This window comes from Mytilus trossulus, chromosome 10 (assembly GCF_036588685.1).
Source record: "Mytilus trossulus isolate FHL-02 chromosome 10, PNRI_Mtr1.1.1.hap1, whole genome shotgun sequence".
In the NCBI taxonomy this organism is placed as follows: Eukaryota; Metazoa; Mollusca; class Bivalvia; order Mytilida; family Mytilidae; genus Mytilus; species Mytilus trossulus.
In genome coordinates this window covers 40,702,659-40,723,704 of record NC_086382.1, presented here as the reverse complement: position 1 = coordinate 40,723,704, position 21,046 = coordinate 40,702,659, and the positions used below count along the sequence as shown (strand labels likewise).

At 31.6% G+C, this 21,046-nt stretch overlaps 1 protein-coding gene across 1 annotated transcript in view; it reads left to right on the top strand.

Annotated features, from left to right (window-relative positions):
- Positions 1-21,046, top strand: part of LOC134687903 (E3 ubiquitin-protein ligase rnf213-alpha-like) — a 120,604-nt gene that overhangs the window by 23,276 nt on the left and 76,282 nt on the right. The window contains exons 13-34 of the mRNA XM_063548361.1: positions 2,927-3,125; positions 3,797-3,855; positions 4,472-4,757; positions 5,067-5,174; positions 5,540-5,632; positions 6,417-6,603; positions 6,990-7,289; positions 8,843-9,423; positions 9,872-10,025; positions 10,560-10,780; positions 11,084-11,236; positions 11,674-11,835; positions 13,095-13,731; positions 14,078-14,255; positions 15,332-15,468; positions 15,794-15,868; positions 16,319-16,425; positions 16,827-16,968; positions 17,615-17,810; positions 18,214-18,457; positions 19,144-19,290; positions 20,764-21,029. Coding sequence (XP_063404431.1) covers positions 2,927-3,125; positions 3,797-3,855; positions 4,472-4,757; positions 5,067-5,174; positions 5,540-5,632; positions 6,417-6,603; positions 6,990-7,289; positions 8,843-9,423; positions 9,872-10,025; positions 10,560-10,780; positions 11,084-11,236; positions 11,674-11,835; positions 13,095-13,731; positions 14,078-14,255; positions 15,332-15,468; positions 15,794-15,868; positions 16,319-16,425; positions 16,827-16,968; positions 17,615-17,810; positions 18,214-18,457; positions 19,144-19,290; positions 20,764-21,029 — 4,632 coding nt within the window. The remainder of the gene's footprint in view (positions 1-2,926; positions 3,126-3,796; positions 3,856-4,471; positions 4,758-5,066; positions 5,175-5,539; positions 5,633-6,416; positions 6,604-6,989; positions 7,290-8,842; positions 9,424-9,871; positions 10,026-10,559; positions 10,781-11,083; positions 11,237-11,673; positions 11,836-13,094; positions 13,732-14,077; positions 14,256-15,331; positions 15,469-15,793; positions 15,869-16,318; positions 16,426-16,826; positions 16,969-17,614; positions 17,811-18,213; positions 18,458-19,143; positions 19,291-20,763; positions 21,030-21,046) is intronic.

Here is a 21,046-nt window from a genome sequence, read left to right as displayed (position 1 = left end):
AAGTTTTTCAGCCTTAAAAGTAGAAAGATATAGTTCTATATGGGCTAATGATGTTGTTCTTGTATAACCTGTGATTCAACGAATAAACACAAATGTTTGATAAACATCTTTTATTAAAATATGCCCTTTTCATATTATCATATTGCGTGTTAAATGCCCTTTTTCAGGATTGGCACCCTGCCCTTTTGAAAACCTAGCTGAAACACTGATGAATGTCATACGTTTGTACTATTATTGAATGGTTGCAAGGATGAAAGCACATTAGCAGTCCCTGAGATACTAACTGTTCCCTGAGGCATATATCATTTTATGATAACATTTTTACTATCTAAGCTATGGATAAAAATCAAATACTGTTTTTGCATATAGGATGTTTTACTCTTGTTAAAATTGGTTGCAATTGAAATCACAAATGATACCTTAGCATCGCAGCTTTTTTATAGAGTTAGGTTTCGGTGGAAGGGTTGATCTCAATAAAAAATGTTATAAAACATAACTAGTCTACAATAGCTCATAATAAGTGAACAAGTGACAACATTAAAATCCTAACATGTGACTAAATATTCCTTAAATGTCAAAGGGTGTCATTTTATGAAAAAAATAAGGAAATCAAGTCTCCTAACATTTATCAATATGACCATCTTGTGAATATTCTAAACAATAAAAAGGTTCAATCAATGTACCCCAAGAAAATTACCTTCTTTCAAACTACTATAAAATTTGGAAATCAGCCATAGAATTACTAAAACCCATAATCATATATCACTTTCCTTATATTGCATTGAAGACTTCTATGTTATATGCCAATGTTAAGGATATTTGTTTTTTATGCTAAATATTGAAAAGCTGAACTAGGTTTAATCATCAGTGTCTTCTTCATTGTAATCACTGTCCTCATCATCAGAAAAATCATCATTTTCATTCTTAGAAGAGGCCTCCTCATCATCAATGAAATCCTCATCCTCATCATCAATGAAATCCTCATCTCCATCATCAATGTAATCTTTATTTTCATCATCAATGAAATCCTTACTTTCATCACCTACTTCCTCATTTAGATCATAACTTTCAGTAGAGTCATTTTCACCATCTTCACTTTCCCTGTTATCTTCTTGCTGCTCCTCATTGTCATTGTAGTCTTTTTTGCCATTTTTATACGCCCGTCATCTTTCAGACAGGACATATTATGGTATACCGTTGTCCGTCCTTCTGTCTGTCCGTCGTCCACACTTCAGACAATAACTCACATAAGCTCCCTTTCCATTTTATAAATATAAAAGGTACTTGGTACTCAGAACGTGTATTGTGAACAAGATAGATGAAAAATTAAGACAACAAACTTAGTTAAATTTGAGGTAGCCTTAATAGTGCCAATTTGTTTGTGCATTTTTATTTATTATTTGGGGGGGGGGGGTGTATTTGACAGGGCTCACACTATTTCTAGTTGATCATATAAATTCATTAAAAGACAAGTTAAAAGAGCAACAGGCGTATCATGCGCTAAAGCGCAGCCCTTTATTGGCTTATATCTCAAATCTTCAGCATTTAGAGCAAATAAGACAAGAAGTTAAAGTATTTGTTAGGTCAAGGTCTACCTGTCCTGAAATTTTCAGCCGAATTGGGTAACTGGTTTTTCAGGTATAATGCCCCTGAATTGATGATTTTAAAGAAATATTATTATAGATACAGATAAACTGTTAATAGCAAAAATGTTAAGCAAAGTAAGATCTACAAATAAGTCAATTTGACCAAAATTGTCAATTGACCCCTTTAGGAGTTATTGCCCTTTAAAGACTTTTTTCACAATTTGTTCATCATGTTGACTTACTTTAAAAAATCTTCTCCTTTGAAACTACTGTATCAATTTAAGCCAAACTTATGCTAAATGAGTTTCAGAGTATCTAGTATAAAAATTATATTTTATTTCCTTGTATGTCAAGAAACATAGCTCCTATGGCTAAAATAGAACATAGGAGAAAATAATTTTTTTTTTGCTTTTGAAGAAAATAGGACGATTCAAAGAACATTTAAATAAATTGAAAAGCCAAAATAATCATTGATGAGAGATTTAACCAAAAAAATTAAGGTGAGCGATTCAGGCTCTTGAGAGCCTCTTGTTTCTAAACGCCTTCAGATATTGGGCTGAATTTTGGTATGTGAGTTAACCATGATGAGTTACAGATCAAGTTAAAGATTTGTTTTGCTCAGCTAATTTTTTCAGAAATTACGGGTTTTGGACTTTGATAAATTGTTGAAAATCACAGTTTTACAGACTTTTTTTCTAAAGTCTTTCAGAAATTGGGCTGATTTTTGGTATGTGAGCTAATATTGATGAGTTACAGATCAAGTTTAAGTTTCGTTCCCCTCTGCTAATTTTTGCCAAAATTTGCAAAAAAAAGGGGTTACAACTTTGGAATTGTTTAAAGTCACGTACAGTTATAAAGACTTTTTTTCTACACGCCTCCAGATTTTGAGCTGATTTTTGATATGTGAGACTACCATTATGTTTGTGTCCACATGTGTTATTGAAATTGCAGATTTTTCAACTTTTTGAGACAGGGCCATTTGTGGTGCTTTGGCACATCTAGTTATAGTTAAATTTCTACTCCAAGAAGGACTTGCAGATAGGTAGATATGAGAAGATGTGGTATAAGGACCAATGAGACAACTCTCAATCCAAGTCACAATATGTAAAAGTAAACCATTACAGGTCAAAGTACTATACAATATATACAATTCTGAATCATCCAAAGTCTAAAAAAAAATTATATAAACTTATGAAAAACAAAGATCTGTCAGTAAGACTCAATTCTCTAGATAACGAAAAATATTAAGATAAGTCATATGACAACTACCATCAAAGTTTCTGACTGTAAGTAAGCAAAATTTAAAAAAAATAATCTTATCTTATCTAAATATCTTTCAGAAACAAAACTGAAATATTAGAAGCCATAGTACCATACTTTGCTGTAGACTTTCTACTTCCAAGGACATTCATAGCATCACTGAGACTTCAACACTTTGATGAGATTGATTTGGAACTCATTCCGACAGATGCAATTTTAGCTGGAGCTTGTTATTTCATTAAGACCAGAACTGCAACATTTGTGACAGAAAATGCTAAGGTATTATAGATAATTAATAGTATCCTAATGAATTGTAGAAGAAGGAAAGGAATTGAAATATAATCCAACATATGCTTGAAAATTGGTAGACACTCATATTGTTTTAATTGTTAAATTATTATACCCCCTCTTTAAAAAAAGGGGGATACTGTTTGAGCTCTGTCTGTCTGTCTGTCAATCAGTCCGTCCTTCCCATGAATATTTTCGTCGCATTTTCTCAGGAACTACATTGCTAGGATTTCTGAAATTTGGTTTCAGGCTTTATATAAGTCAGCTATACAGTGTGATGAGTTTTCAGATTCATCACTCGACCACTTCCTGTTTACAGAAAACTTGTATCATTTTACACATGATGGCCAAGTTGAAAATTTTCATTGCATTTTTCTCAGGAACTACAATGCCAGGATTTCTGAAATTTGGTTTCAGACTTTATATAAGTCAGCTTTACAATGTGATGGGTTTTCAGATTCATTACTTGACAACTTCCTGTTTACAGAACACTTACATATTTTTACACTATTAACATTATCCACTTGCTGCAGGGGTATCATCAGTGAGCAGTAGCTCACAGTTTCATTTGTTTCTGATGGACACAATTGGTATTGTAGTCTAATGCTATATTCATACAGTATATTTTAAAACATATTATTCTTTAGTATTCTTTTTTTCAGAGTTTAAAGAGGATATTTGGTAATGTATCATCACAGTTGGTGAAGATAGCTGAGGATAGGTATCTAAAATTGAATTTTGAATTTTTAAAAAGATGAATTTAAACATAACTGAATATATATAGTTATACAGTTATACTAGAAAAGGAAGGATATGGTGTATACATCCATGAAAAAAAACATGCACAGCAAAAAAACACAAAAATCAAAGGAATAGTGCATTTAATGCTGATCTTCATCTCAAAGTCACAGTGAAGCTTTCAACACTGAGCAATTAAAACAAGTGAACTTTTGTGGTCCTTAATCCTTTCCTATTCTTTATTTTGCCATTGGAAGTTGTGTTTTATGGATGTATTTATACTTATAAATCAATTAAATTTTTACTGATTGATATTTTAGCTTTGGAAAGTATGAAGTATTATTTATCAGTTGAAATTTTTTTGAAAAAAATTTCTGTTACTTTCCAATTGAATTTTGTCAAACTGCAAAGAAAATAGCTGGAGAGAGAATGTGACATCAATTTTCGAATTTTATGTGTTTTTAATGACAACCTCAAATATATTTTTTTATACTCACTAGTTTGATCATCATTTATTGATAAAAAAAACACTGCAGTAATCAAGTCTATATATTTATATTTTTCTGATTTTAATAATATTATTATATATATTATTTCAGTAAATTTATGCTAGAAACTCCTTTGAGAAACTATAAAATAGCTGGGGATGTGTTGAACAATTTATACAGTACATGGGGTGATGAGAAAAGCCTCCTTTGCTTGGCAGCAGTTGAAATTTTAAGTATTGCTGTTGACTGGTTCGCAAAATGTTTAGCCTTAAGAGAGTCACAGGGTGACAAAGGAACCTATACAAATCATCTTACATGTTATCAACTTCACAGAGATAAAGTCAAGAGCACATTGATAAATGAACAGTATTATGGGCATGAAGTCTTCTTCCTGAAGGTAATATATAGCTAACAAAACATCTTGAACAATAAAAAATAATGATAAAGATTTCTGAATGCACACTATTTAGATTAACAGAATTTTCAATGCAGGCGTTAAAAAAAATTCAGAATTATTTTTCTCCAGAAAATTTGTTTTAGAGTACTTTAACAGGCTTTTACAGTTTATTTTACTGTAAAACATAACATTTTTACAAAATAAGTTTTTTTTACTTTTTTCATAAACTCTACATATATGCTACAATTTTGACTATGGCTTAATGTGATTAACATATTTGATGTTTTCTTACATGTCTATTGCTTCTAGCTGTGGAATAAAGCATTAACATTAAAGATACCAGAGGGTAAAATCAGAGACAACTTTTTGAATTTCATGAAAGACAACTTGGAGTCTTGTCTTGACAGGAGATCAGTAGTAAGTATTTTATTTTAAATAAATAACAATGGTACTTATTTGTAGGAGGCACTCACAAAATAAAAAGATATAATTTTGATACTAAATAATCAATATAAAACAACTTTCAATAGGGTATAAAAAGGATACAAATATAAAAATATTTTTTAAAAACATGATATGTGTTGTAAAATTAAATCCACTCATATTCTTTAAAAAAAAAAAAGGAGTTGATGAATGCTTTATATTTTTAATTTCTTATGAAAGTTGCTCCATTCATTCATGAATTATATGAGGAACTCTTTTTCCATTTAATTTCCCTAGAGGTTGTATGAAAAATACATTTTAGGTTTAAGATAATAAAGATTTGTTTTAACAATTTGCAGGGCACTGAAGTAAAACTGATAGAAATTTACTGTGAAAACATAGAACTGTTTGGTGATAGCATGCAAGAGATTTTGAGTAAATTAGCATACAAAGTAAGTACTTAAGACATTTTTATGGTTTATACATGTACTTAAACAGTAGCTTTCAAAACTTTTCAGTAAGAAGATTAATAAAATTAGGGGGGTGGTGCGAGGGGGCCTGATCCCGTAATACCGGGCTTAAAAAAATGAATCCAGAAAAAACATTAAATCCTGACATCGCAAAATTCGGAAAAAAAGAAATACCTGATCCTGAAAGGGTCAATCCCGAAAACGGAGCTTAAAAATAACTGATCCTGACATCCTGAAAAAGGTCGCCATCCCGTCTTGAAAGACCAGGAAGTCCCTAAAAATCTGCTTTTATTTCATCTGTGACACGATATAATCACTTTTACACAGTAAGATAGATGGATTATTTATTGTAAAAAATCATTCAAGAACAAAGGTTATATAGAAGTCAAAAATATGCTTACAAAAATACAAATATAAGAATACAGTTGGATTAATGTTATACAAGTGCACATAGGGATGGGAGAAACAAGGTTTTATTGCTCAAAATTTCATGTTTATCTGTACATACTTTTCCACAAAACATTTTGTAATTCATAAAAAATCAGTTAGATTAGAACTTAAATTGATTTCATGAATAAAAGAGAAGACAGTAACCCATCATTAGAATAAATAGACTTCAAAAGGTCCCTTAGGAACTCTTAAAACCAGGACAACAGTTTATTTCTATTGATTTACAATCTTTGTGTTCAGATACAAACAGCAACTGCAAACAGAACCAATAAGACAAGAAAAACAAATAAAAAAAACTCTTTTTTATAACTTTTAGGCTGTTGAAAAGGGTAGCAGTTTGTACTTTGGTACCAGTATAAGGGGAGCAGCACTGATGAGATTCGGTGTACTACTTTCTCAAGTATTTGAAAGGAGTATGGATTTGCATCAACTGAGTGACCAACACAAAATATTGGACTATACCTTGAACTGGGCACCATTTTCTACACATGTGAAAATATTTTGTAAGCTTGATATTTTTAAAATGTGTACTGTGTGTAATGTGAGGTTGAAAAACATTGAAAAGATCTTATTGGTTATTAAGGATATGACTTTGCAAATGTAAATGAAAAAAAGATATTTCTGTATGACCTTGATTTAGCCAGTCACCAACCATACACAGTTTCTTGAGAGTTTTGTCTTTGAAGTTGTCAAAAAATCCAAATTTTCCAGAATTTTTACATTGTTGTTTTAAAATTGTATTGATTCATGTGTTAATTTCATTTGGGCAGTAAAAAAAACAACAACATTGATAAAAAATATTTTGTATTCCATTTTGCTAAACGGTAGATTATTATTTTAAACAATATTTCGTTATAAAATTAATAAGATTTTTTACATATATGTTCAGATCATGAAGAATATTCCAAATCCTTGAGTAGTACCAGTTCAGCTTTGATGAGTTCTTTTGTTGAGGTCATAAAACAAGCTTCTGAGGCTTTAGCACATGGTCAGATTTTAGTACAAGATTTACAGACGATTCTGGGTAAAGTTGATCATTTCAAATCTGTTGTTGCTGAAATTAAAGACAATCCAATCAGGCCTGATTACCTTATTGCAACACTAGCACTTAGAGAGAAAGAACTTCATGGCTACCAAACCACATTGAAGATAGTTCAGGACTTTGTTTACATGTGTACAAGATTTACAGGTAAAATTATAAATGTTAAGCTTGGCACCAACAGTTTTAATAGTGAGGTAGGTCCTGGATTTATGTTTTTATGCCCCACCTACGATAGTAGAGGGGCATTATGTTTTCTGGTCTGTGTCCGTTCGTCCGTTCGTCTGTTTGTCCGTTCGTCTGTTCGTCTGTCCGTTCTTCCGTCTGTTCGTCCGTCTGTCCCGATTCAGAATAAAGTTTTTGGTCAAGGTAGTTTTTGATGAAGTTGAAATCCAATCAACTTGACACTTAGTACACATGTTCCCTATGATATTATCTTTCTAATTTTAATGCGTAATTATATTTTTTATCCAATTTCACGGTCCTTTGAACATGGAAAATGATAGTGCGAGTGGGGCATCCGTGTCTTTGGACACATTCTTGTTTAAATAAAATTTCTTTGAGAATTTTTCCTGTCATAAATTGATTATTTATGTCTGCAACATTTTGCCATTATTTCACTATTTCACATTTAGATAAAGATATTGTAATGCAGGCTGCTACTGTTCAATGAAAACAGAATTAGCAAAATACTGCATGGTTTACATACTAAAACTAGTTATATTGGCACTTTTTTCATGACTCATTTTCAATGAATTTGTTGTAACAGACTAATTTGAGCATTATGATTGTCAATGACAACATATATTGTATCATCTGCAACTAAAGTACTTATACATTGAATGTGTGGTCTTTTGTCTGTAGGTGTTTGCAGTGTCAACAATTGTTAAGTTTGTTATTTCAAATGTAGATCAGGTTAAGAGGGACACCTTTTGGCATTTAAGGAGGCTCGCGGGTATAAAATTTTCAGAAAAAAATCAAAAGTTTATTTTTCATTACAAATTTAATTAATTACCTTAAGAAGTTGTTACTTTATCATATGGTACAAAAATTATTCCAAAAAAATCAATACGTGTTGGCCCCAGGTGACTTTTAAAATGTAGATATCATTGAAAAAGCTCCAAATTATCTCCCTTGGGTGCAAAAATGCCATTTTATGGCATTAAAATTTAAATATCTTTTTTAACTCATCGGTGACCTATATTTTGTATTGTTATTTTCGAAAAAGCTGTACATAAACTGAATAATTGTAAAATTTTAGCCATTTCTGTAATTTAGTTCTTTTTTAATTTCTATATTACCGCTTTTTCTCCTATTAGTTCAACAGAAAAAAAGGACATTAGCAAAAATGTATGCTTTTTTCGAAGGCAGATTGTGAGCGTAAATGAACGGTGACCCCATTTTTTCATTTCATTTTTCTATTAGGTATAAGATAAAGTTAATTTATAGAAAAATATAGCGAAATCTTATATTAAATAAAAAAAATAATTTAGACCCGCGAGCCCCCTTAAATGGTATTTGGTATGCTGAAACTGAAACACATTGTCAACATCTTAAACAAGGCGATATACAGTCAGTGACTGTATATATTACAAATAAATATATAGTTGATGCTGTTTGATTGCACAAATAGCACATCTGCAATATAAAGTGTAATACTTTGCCCCTCTGGGTGACCTCATGTGTTTATTTTCTTTGCACAGGTAATACTAAAAAATTGGAAGACAAAATTAAATGTTTTGAAAAGCTTGAAAATGTTAGTTTGAACTTATTGTGTAAAGTTGCAATGCTGAATGAGACCAAACATCCGGAGGAGTACCAACCAACTGTCATTGCATTTGACTTAGAAGATCATGTTGTTCAGACAATACCATATATACTAAAATGTGGACAGGGGCTTCTGTTCACCACATTATGGGATAGAAGAGGAAATGAATTAGCAAAACAGAAAGGAAAATCTTTAGATTTGGATGAAATCTTGACAGAAGTTTGGGAACCAACATACAAATTTTGGGATGATTTGTGTACAAGGTTGAAAAATGGTGATTTGAAATTTTCTGAATTTGAGAAATACTTCAAGACAACAGATATGGAAACACTAAGAAATGAACTAATGAAATTGAGTCAAGATGGAAACACAAAATGGATTGATATAAGGTTGGATCAACTTGAAAAATATAGAAATCTGCAGAGTTGTTTATTTGGTGCAAGAGCTATAATGGAAGTGGTCAAGGAATTTGAATTGACAGGAAATTTTAATCAGATTTTGGAAATACTTAAATTAGTAAGTTTGTTTTTGTACAAATATATATAGATTTTTTACACCCCCATTCTTCTGTCAGTCTATCTTTCATGATTCCTATTGTCTGTCTATTTGTCCAACAAATATTAAACTTTACGTCTCACTTTTCTCAGAAATTACCTTACAAAATGAATACACACTTGGATAGAGAATTGAAGTTGATACTCTGCAGTGATAAGATAGGCTTGAATAAAAATCATAATGTTCAAAGATAAGTTTGAGTTATCCCTCTTTGAACACATTTTACTGCTTTTACATTACACAAAATCCATAATGACATTCTTCAAACATGGGCAACTAAAATCATCACCTAGCATCATTAAAAAACTCAATCAAGACACCATGCTGTATTTAAAAATAGTGTAATACATGGAGTTGTTTGCTTAACATTGGTTTTTTATTGAAATATATGTTAACCTTTGTTTTGTAGACTGGTGATGCTGATACAAAAATGAATACTTTGGATGACAACATGATGAAAACCTGTAAAATATTAACAGGAATTGATGAAGAAAAAGCCAAAAGTCTGAGAACATTTATTGCCTGTAAACCTCTGGTAGTATGGTTACGAGAAACTATGCCTTGTAAGTTTGTAATGTACTGTGGATTCATGTGATACATATTTTTGTTGATTTTGTAGGGAAGTTGAACCATGAATATGAATGTATAACAAAGTAAAAATAAATTATAGGCTAGTACACATAACCACGAAGTCAAATAGCTACTTGAATACAACTTTTCCTCAATTAACAACAATTGATACTCACACAAAGTAAAGGTGAATCCACAGATAATTTGTTACGAAAGTGTGTAAGTTGAAAAGTATCATGTTATAACGCATTTCTTTAACATTATTCACAAATAACAATCTTAGTTATATGTTTCTAAAAGAGTACATCCTTTTTACTATTTTTTTCTCTCCAAAATTACCAAACATTTTTGGAATAGGGTAGGTGGACCACATATCAATTTCAATAATCTAACTGACTTTAAGGAAGAAAAAATATATGGTAGTCCACTTTCGAGAAGTGAATATAGGGGGAAATGTGTATGTTTATTTTTGTTAATTGAAATAGATAAAAAAGCTATTTATAAATACAATTATCAATTGATTTCAGCTGGATTGAAAGAATTAAAAGTGTTTGTGGACCTTGCCAGTATATCAGCTGGAGAAGGGGACTATGAGATAGACAAGGTCAACTGTCTTCACTCGGCCACTACTGGATATAGTCCACTGATATTTAGTCTAAACCAGGATTGTGATGCTGCAGTATTTCTACATAGATGTGAAGAAGTATGGAAGGAACTGAAAGCTGACTCTAAACTACCAAAGAAATTGGTAAGATGGTACATGAATAAAACTGCAGACATACATACATTATAATTGAAACAAAATGTTTACCAAAAAGATATTGGATTGAAATTTGTTTTAGTCTGATTATTATATTACTCTTTTTTCATCCTTCAGAATTAATGAAATATAATGTATAAAAATGCAATACTTGAGGGATTAAGATGAATAATTGTAAACATGAGAATGGAAATCTTGAATCATGTTGTCTTCAATTTTGGTAAAAATTGTCTGTCATTTATAGAGATATAGACTTTTTGTTGAATTTTCACATCCTTTTTTGTGTTTTAGGTTGATACACAAAGACAACTTGACTGGTTGAAATCAGTAAAACAGACTCATGGATCTGTAGAAGTAACCTCCCTTGCACAGGCAGAAGCTATTAATACAAATGGAATCTACCAAGTAGGAAATCTGAAGAAAACTGCCACTATTAAAAATCCTGTGAGTACTAATTAATTTGAAGGACCATTCTTTTATACAGTTTTTTGGCACCCCAAATTTCACTGTTAAGAAGAAAGTGGATCGTCCACAGAACTATCTATAAAACCTTAAATCAGATTTATTACCATCTTTGACATACTTTAAGTTTTTTCAACAACAAAAATCTGGATGAAAATTAAAGCATTACTTTATTGAAAAATGTTTAAATACAATAAACATTTTTTTAATGTTTTGCTTAAAATTGGCATATTCTATTGTTTAATGTGAGCAAGTGAAATGCCAAGACTTTTATTTATTAAAAAAATTTTGGGTAAAGAAGAGAAAGAATTTAAAAAAAATTTAACCCAAATTTTGATCTATTTTAAGATGTTTGAAGAATTGCTTTGATTACGTTTAGTTTTTACATGAATTTTATTCATATATTTCATATTTTTAAGACATTGGGAGAGGTGTTAGAATTACGAGTAACAGAAGCAGAAGGACAGCGTCTTCAGAGAAACCAATACAAATATGAACAGCTTCACGACCTTCAGTCACGTCTCATGTTGGTGGCAGGGAAAGCTGAAAAGGGCAAAGATGATGTAGACAGATTCATGTTGGTATGATCATTAGTTCAGTAGCTTGAAAAAAATAATATAAAAAAATACTGAATTCCGGTGAAAATTCAAAATGGAAAGTGCCTAATTAAATGGCGTTTTTGAAGTAATCCTTGTATCTGGAGGCCTTACTGACCCGTTCTGACCCATGATAATAAGAAAAAACATCCAAATTTGAGCTAAAACTGGAAAAAAAATGGTTTCTATTACCTAGGGCCTTAACCCTTACCATGCGGAATTGTTTTCAGAAAATGTCTAATTTTCCTTTATTTGCAAAAATATGCAAATGAGCTTAGCCCTGTTGCTGTAGCATATTGATTTCTTTAAATCTAATATAGGTGATCACGGGGTGGGGTGGTCGGGGTGAGGAGGCGGGATTTTTTGGGGCGGGAATTTGCCCCAAAGTGGGTGATCAGGTGTAAATTTTGCCGATTTTTCACCCCTTCTCTTGACCCAGAAGACCCAGGGTTGCTGGTTAAGGTATCCAGCTGTAGCCTGCGTGTAGAGTGGACCCTAGTGAACAAATTGACCCCAACAGTTGTTAGGTCGGAGTGAATCTGATCTTTGTTCAGCAGTCTACAGAAGGTCTTTGGACCCAAAATACTGAATTTCACGATTTTTGACGATTTTTGACCTCGAATGGACCCAAACCCGGAAGTAGTTGTTTCCTATGCGTATTTCAATAATAATACTGATCAGTAGTTATATGGCCGTGGGTTTGCATAATCTTTGCCAGTTCTATGCCTCTGAACTTCTTGTGTAAGATACAGATGTGAAGCCCTCCAGAAAACTGAGTTTTAGCTAATTTCAATTTTCCAAGTCCGTATTTGTGCTAAAAATGCTACTTATACATGAGAAACGTCAATATGGATAGCCTTAGGTTGACGGAACATGCATAACTGTTAAAATAAGTATCATAAAGTGGACTTTCTAAAAGTATGGAACGCCATTGGAGCCAAATAACGGTTATTAGGGTCCGCCTGTCAAATGACGGTCGCCGCATGGTAAGGGTTAATATTTCTTGACAATTTTAGGTATTGAAACTTCAATTGCTATTGGTTATCTCAAGTGAATTTATGGTAAAGTCACTTGAATATTTTTAAACTTACTTGCAATTATGAATATATTGATTTTAGAACTTAAAAATCATTTCAAAATTTCATACATTGAAATCTTGAAATGTCTAATAACAAAAATATTTGTTGATTTGTGATCATTTTCTGGTGTAAATATTGTATACTGATACTGTTTTGATATTCCAGATTTTAGACTCTGTAGTTCGACTTGGTAACATCTACACAAAACTGGTAGCAGAAGGCTGTGTATTGTTTTCACAATGGCATGTCAAATTCCTTTGTGACAGAACAAGAAAAGCATGTGCTTTCATCAATTTTGGATTCGGTGAGGATAAACACACACTTAAAGGGAGAATTGATGACACAAATGAAGATGTCAGCTCCATAATTCCAAAACTAGCAAAATTTCTTGAACAGTGTCATAAAAAATGGCTGGATTATATTGACGAAAGGCGAGAAAAATATTATTTGTTGAATTTTTTCACAGTCGACCAAATGGTAATTCTACAACAGGAATTGGTCAAACTTGGAACGGAAGTTGAACCTTCTGTACTCATATTTCCTATGTTGTCTGCTGTAAAACATGGCTGTACAAAGGAAGATCTGGTGAGAGCCATGTCGTCTGCCAAAGATGATGTTGACAAGTTAGATTCACAGAGAGAGGAACAGATGGAAGAAGAAACGCAAGCTGAAGCAATGGATGCTGAGAATGAAGCAGATGATGTTAAGATTGCTAAATTCTTAGAAGTTATGACAAAATCTTATCCAATAGAATTAGTCAGAGAGGCCCTGAAACATGTTTCTCCAGATGACATTGATGAAGGTTAGTTTTGCAAAAACTTTTTTTGAAATCTTGTCAGAAATTCACATTGGTCATTTTCCAATGCAAAATATATACTATTGACAAGAAAATTAATTGAGAAGAAATTAATATTTTAGGTTCATTTTACTCTTGACAATTTTTAAGAAAATTTTATTTTGAAAGATCTGATGTAAAATGTCAGAATTCAATTTGACATGTGTATTTCCTGATAATGTTTTTTGATGAATTTCTATGGTTTATTCTACTATTGTGAAAAATCTTGTGAAGGTTCAAAAATGGATGAAAAATGCACTAGGATTGTGTGATAAAAAATAAGTTGCTATATATATTTTACTTTTCATTGAAGGTTTGGTATGGTGTATGGACAATGAAGAAACATTTATACCAGAAGAACAAGGTAGACAATCACCAGTCCTGACTGAACCAATTGAGAAAGAGATAAACTATACTGGCTGGACACAATCTGGACAGTCACTAGCATCTATTACTGCAAGCCTTGTTAGCCAGCTTGATGTTGAGTCAAAGTAAGAAAATTTCTTAGATGTAGGATTCAAAACAAAAACATTTTTCTTCATTCTGAATGAATTGGGTAGATTCTCTATTTACAAATTAATCTAGTCCATGAATTGATATAAATAACATAAAATTTAAACACAAAGTTTCCTCAATAGTAAATTTTCTGATAAAATGAAACATTAATTGGTACTGAAACTTGAATATAAAAAAGAAGATTTTGTATGATTGGCAATGAGACAACTCTTCATAAGAGACTTTTCTTGTTCTGTCACACAGAAATTTCACATGCCACCATGAAAACAAAATACAGCCTTCTGCTACATGATCTTTGTGCAGATGTTACCAAATGACACAGAAATTAACAACTATAGGTCACCGTACAGACTTCAACAATGAGCAAAGCCCATACTGCATAGTCAGCTGTATAAGGCCTCAAAATGACAAACAAGAAAACTAATGTCCTAATTTATGTACAAAAAAATTAACGATAAACATATATGCCACACATAAACAAACGAAAAAAAAACAAATATGCAACACATAAACAAATGAAAAACAAATATGTAGCACACAAACAAATGAAAACCACTGAATTACAGGCTCCTGACTTGGGACAGGGACATATATACAGAATGTGGTGGGGTTAAACATGTTAGCTGGATCCCAACCCTCCCTCTAACCTGGGACAGTGGTATAACAGTACAAAAAAAGAACAAACTATAAAAATCAGTTGAAAAAGGCTTAACTCATTTGACTATATTTTTCTCTAAAAATCTGAAACAGTTGGGAATAGTTCAACTCATGTGCCACTCATTGAGAACTCTGAACACTGTGTGTAAAATAAACAGCTTCTTATCAATGAAACTATATTCTTGTATGTTTCTTAAGTCCAATGATCCTGAATAAGAAAATGTATTTACCTTAAAATTTATGGTTTCAAATTAATAATGATTTATTGTTAACTCTGATTTTTTTTCTCAAGCTAATTCAGTGCTAGAATGACTTTAATGTTTTTCATATTTGTAGACACATTTTCAAAGTATAAACTCTTATAATAATATTTGGGTTTAAATTAATTTTGCAGGGAGAATTCAGTTGACAAGTTAGTGAAAGCTTTAGAAGACTTATGGAACACATTCCTGAACTCTATATCATCCAGTGTATCAGATTATCTTAGTGTGGAACATCTTGGACTGATTCTCAACAGACTTGCTGAACAAGGTAAAGATAAAAACATATTTCAAATATATATTAAAGGATATGTGACAGCAATAGAACAACACAAACTTGACACCTATATGTCAACACAGAATCTCCAACAATGAACCATATGTCAAGCTATGAATTATTACGACAAGTGATTCTGAATTTAAAACATGTATTACTTTCAAAATAATATATATTACTAAGAAGTGTTTCCATGGCCAGAGAAGTCCAAAGAATATTTTATACAATATAAACAAACTGAAATAAAATAATGAAGAATTTTAATAAAAAACTTAAAGTTTTAAATGTTATTCTAAGATTACCATGTTTTTCTTTTCAGAACAACTGATTGTTGACAGAACATTTTTACCCAGCTTTAAGGCAGGAGAACCAAATCTTATAATTTGCCCTCAAAGTAAGTCTTACTTTACAAGGTTAAATGACAGCATTTTAGAATTCGCCTGAAACCTTGAGACAATGTCAGTCATCTTTTGGACAACTCAGAACCTGTTAAAAACAGTAGTTGCTATTGACAATCTTTTGTATCTGCTACATGGAATATCACCACTGATTTACTGAAACCTGCTACATGAATTAGTCTGTAAAACAGAATATTTTGTAGTTCCTTAAAACAGACATCATCAGTGTGTAAATCTGTCAAGTAGTAGTTTTTAAAGACTGTTTTGACAGTTGTGAGACAGACTTTTCCACTCATGTAAAATCAGTTCTGTTTAGAAACTTAAAACAATTTGTCCTATGCTGATAGACTTAAATGTGCTTGATCAAATATGAAGTAACTACAGTTAAATTTTGTAAACTGGTAACTTTACTTCAATGAAATTATTTAATAAACATGTTATTTCAGGTGAGATATACAACACTGTATTGTCAGTCTACAGCCATGAAGATGACCGACCACTACCACAGTCAGATGAAGTGTTACTCTGTACACCACAAACTACACTGGATATGGTAATTATAAATTATCATACCCCAAACTTCAAAGTAACATGTAATTGTCTTTGAACTGAGTCTATCAGTCATATCTGTTTGCAGGTGTTAACAAAAATACCTTAGATTGGAATGCAGCCATACGTATCCCTATTGATTTTGAGGTCATCAGGTCAAAGTTTAATAGGTTACAATGTAAAAAGACTGAAATTTGTACGGAAAAGTGCTTTCAGGTGCTCAATCAAATATCACATATTCGACTTCAACCTTATTTGAATGTGTGGTTGCATATACTTGCTATCGATTACTGTGGGTGAAATAGTTGGACCAATCGACCACCAGCCCCCCTTTTGTATAGCATAGTTTACTTGACAATATTCAGTAATGTTTATATTAAAAACTATTTTTTTTTGTCTTTTTAGATAGAAATATTTTGGAGGAGATCTTTGTTTGCTAACAACAGTAAAGTACATTGTTTAGTGAATGCTGATCTATTGGATTATGATGTGAGTGATAGAGGGGAGAGAACTCTGGAAAGACTTATGAAAAATGCTGAAAGCAAAGGTAAGACTTCAAGTATAAATTGTTTAATAAAAGCAGTCACGACAATTGATATCAGATTTGATATTAAACATAAAAAACATAAAAAAGATTAACAGTTGCTTTAAATTTTTTGTAATATTTAAGATATTACTTAAAAGTGCTAAAGACCGTACTTTGTCCTATAATGGTTTACTTTTACAAATTGTGACTTGTCCCTTTGGCATTCATATCACATGATCCACATCTTCTTATATCTATTGTATATACAAAATTAGTGGCTGTGTGGAAAATTCAAACACATGACTGTGGTAAACCATTATTTTCGTGCAGAATCTATGTTTGTTAATTTCATGTGTTTTCATAATGTAAGGCTTTCATAAAAATAGGCCTAAAAAAGATTGCATTCCTAAAGAATATTTTAAATGTAAAGTAAAATATCACTTTCTTTATTGTAATAAGGAGTTGTGATATGATTGCAAATGAGACAACTATCCACTGAAAATCAAATGAAATGATTGTTAACAACTATATGCATTCAACAATGAGAAAACCCATATTGTGTGTCGGCAATGAAAAATATGAACATATTCTTCTGTACTGACATCCTCCTTTAGCATTTTATAAATACATTTAAAATAGGTAAAATTGATATTTTTTTGTTTTTCAGGTATGAAATATAGACTAGTTGTAATATGTAGCAGTGAGAACGAGTATAAGTCCAGGGTAGTAGCAGCTCTAGATAAGTACCATAGACCACAGCTACCTATAGATGTACCCAATGTTAGGAAATATCTGCTAACAAAGTTGAAGGTTGAGAGGTCAACAACAGGAGTAAGACCAGCATCAGCTGTAGATTTTGAAAGGTTAGTTAATTTCACTACAGAAAGATACCTTTGTACAGATGGATTATGTCCAGGAAAATTCACGATTTGGTATATATATTTATTTCATGAGGAATTTTAGGTTAGACTTCCTCCTACCCTTGTTTACTTGAAATTTATTGTCATTTTGTTCGCAAAAATTACATCTTATTTGTTTAATTTATACAGTCTAGTTTAGTTTTCAAAATGTGCTGTCATCACTGAAATGACAATAAAAAACTTTGGATAACTCTAATGGTATCTAGTTTTGTCAGATTGAAGCACATTTTTAATACAATTTTAAAATTCTAATATTTTGCCTATAGATGCAAAGTATTTAAGCTGTGCTCTTTTCAGTTATTTGCATAAGAAGGACCTATTCATAAAATTCTCGTTATATTTTTAGGTGCAGCGTTAGAGTCGTAAAATCATGGAGAGCAGGGGTTGGAAAGACATTGTACAAGAAGAGAATGGTAGCAGATTTGTATAAACTGGTACCTAACATTCCAAGAAGAATGTCCAGTAATGTCACCATTCCACTCCATGAAAAAGCCATCAATACAAATGACATTATGGACATATTCCTTCAAGAGACTTTACCTCCACGTTGTCACGAGCCAAGGATATTCCATATTGATATTTCACATGAAGTAGGTCTTTCCGATATAAAAAAAATAAAATTAAATGAAGGCAGGAATATTTTTAGTTCAGCTTTTAAGTTTAAGAATATATGAGAGAAAAGAATAAATGTGTAAAAAAGTTGATGACACTAAATTAGGCATAAAGCTGCAAAATTTATAATCAATAAGAAAAAGAAGCATCATTTTAATAAGCAAAATGGACATGTACACGCATGTTTAATAGAAAAGGTAAAATAAATTTGGTTAAGATATACAATAAGAAGATGTAATATGATTGTAAATGAGACAACTATCAATTAGTGTTCGAATGAGGGGGATTTTAGCAGCCATTAGTCACGGTACAACCTTCAATAACAAACGCAACCCATACTGCATAGTTAGATAAAATAAGCCCGACATGAAGTTGCTGTGAGGAAAATGGTTAATATAAAGAAATTTTACTGTTTTTTTCCTAATGCATGTAGTTTAAAGCTTTGGTTGGCTTGCTTTGCTTTGTTAGTTAAATGTTTGCTCGAGCATCCAATAACATTATACAAGCTGAAGCACCACCTATCTATTGATTGTAATTGTAAAACTTAACTACGATGCTTGAGCAAACAGGCATACAAACAAAGCAAGCAAACCAACTAAACCTTTACACTACACGCATTAGGAAAATAGCCATAATCAAAATATTATTATTATTTCATGAACAGGTACAAGAAGGTGTAGATGCATTCCTGTTCCAGTTGTTAATATTAGGTTGTTTGGGACACAGTTCTGGACATGTATGGAGAAGGTTAGATGTGGATTACTATATCATAGAGTCCATGCCTCTACTAGCCAGGAGTACAGATGCAAAAGTAAGGACTTTTAACTCATTGGCCCCTGAAGACACGGATATGCGTCATTTTTACTTTCGTTTTGCTCCCTGGTGACACATATGTGCGTCTGAATCCGCCATTTTGTATTTCCCGAAAGACGCATATAAGCGTCATATTGGTTGGGTCCCATTTTTGTTAAACCTCTTCTGATTGGTTCCTAGTAGGAGCATGGCTTTAGTGTCACATGATTCTCCAATGAATATTTATGAGATTTACCACGTGGCACTGTTTTCATTCATAAAATACACATTGGAATTTTACTACAAAGTCATTGATCTGTGAAACGTAAACAATGGCCTTTTGAAAATGACAAAAGGGGACATTGCAAACAATGTTTGTCTAACAAAGTGAGAAAAAATGTTAAAATTAAACGTAATGGATGTGATGTCTCTATTTGTCTGAGCTGATTCAGAGAATTTCACAAGAAATAATGGATAAATATATGGAAAATTATTACAGTGCAAAACTACGGTAGAGTGCAATAAACAAGGAAATAAAAATAAAAGTGAGAATGTATTAATTTTTATTTTACTTTATTTATAAAATATAACATATTATTGAAACAAAAAACAAAAAACAACAATTATATCTGTTTGACAAATATTTTTAATTGTTTTTTTTATAATACATCTATGTTTAAAATCTATGGCAGCCATTTTCCTTCAGGGAGAGGAATGCTACTGTTGAAAATCAAATCAGGAATATAGTGCAGTTATCTAAAAATAGATTCAGGGGGCAATGAGTTAAAAAGTTGTCTGAGTATAAAATTGAGTTTGAAAAAAAATTGTTCAAGAAGAAAAAATCTATATATGTATTGGGAAAAACTTGAAAAATCAGTCGTTTAATCTTCCAATCCCCTTAAATTGGTCATGATACCTGAAATTATACCATTTTGAATTAGGCTTTCACTTGACCTACAGCAACAAGAAAGTAGCTACAGTTTGTCTTTGAAAATTAATTTATTTATAAGAAATTGTTGATATGCTTAAAGCTTGGTAAAGAATCAGATTAATTAAACAACATTATGAATAGAAAAATAGTTAAACCATGTGAATATCTTTCTACTTTAAAAAAGTGGTATACAGTACGACAGAAACTGATATTATTATTTTTCAAATAATATATAACAAATATCATGTTTAAAAGGCACACGAAATGGACATAAAATACTCTATATTTGCTGAAAATTAATTTATGCTTAACAATTTGAAATAAGAATTATTGGATTGTGTATTTAATTATATTCAATTATTTTTCTGGAAATGTTTTATTTATAAATCTATTGAATAAAATTGAGAATAGAAATGGGGAATATGTCAAAGAGACAACAACCCGACCTTAAAGAGCAGAAAACAGCCAAAGGCCACCAATAAGTCTCAACACAGTGAGAAAATCCCGCATCCTGAACTATATTTGATAAATCTTTATTTGATAAATTTTATATTTGTCTAGCTGAAGTGCCTGCACCATTGCCTAGACATACTTCCACATGTGATGTGCAGATCTCCTCAGGAAAGTCTAGAGATATTGACCGATGTCAGACGTCCCCCAGACTACACAGACCATGATAGACTGTTTGATGGTATAGAATTCAAGAGTCCAACATTCCAGAGACCATATCAGTATCTCAAAAGGCTGGATACTAATTGTAGATTAGATGATGTAAATGCTAACATTCCAGAAGAGGACAAAAAACAGTGTCTAAATACTTTACTTAGGTTGGTTTATATCATTG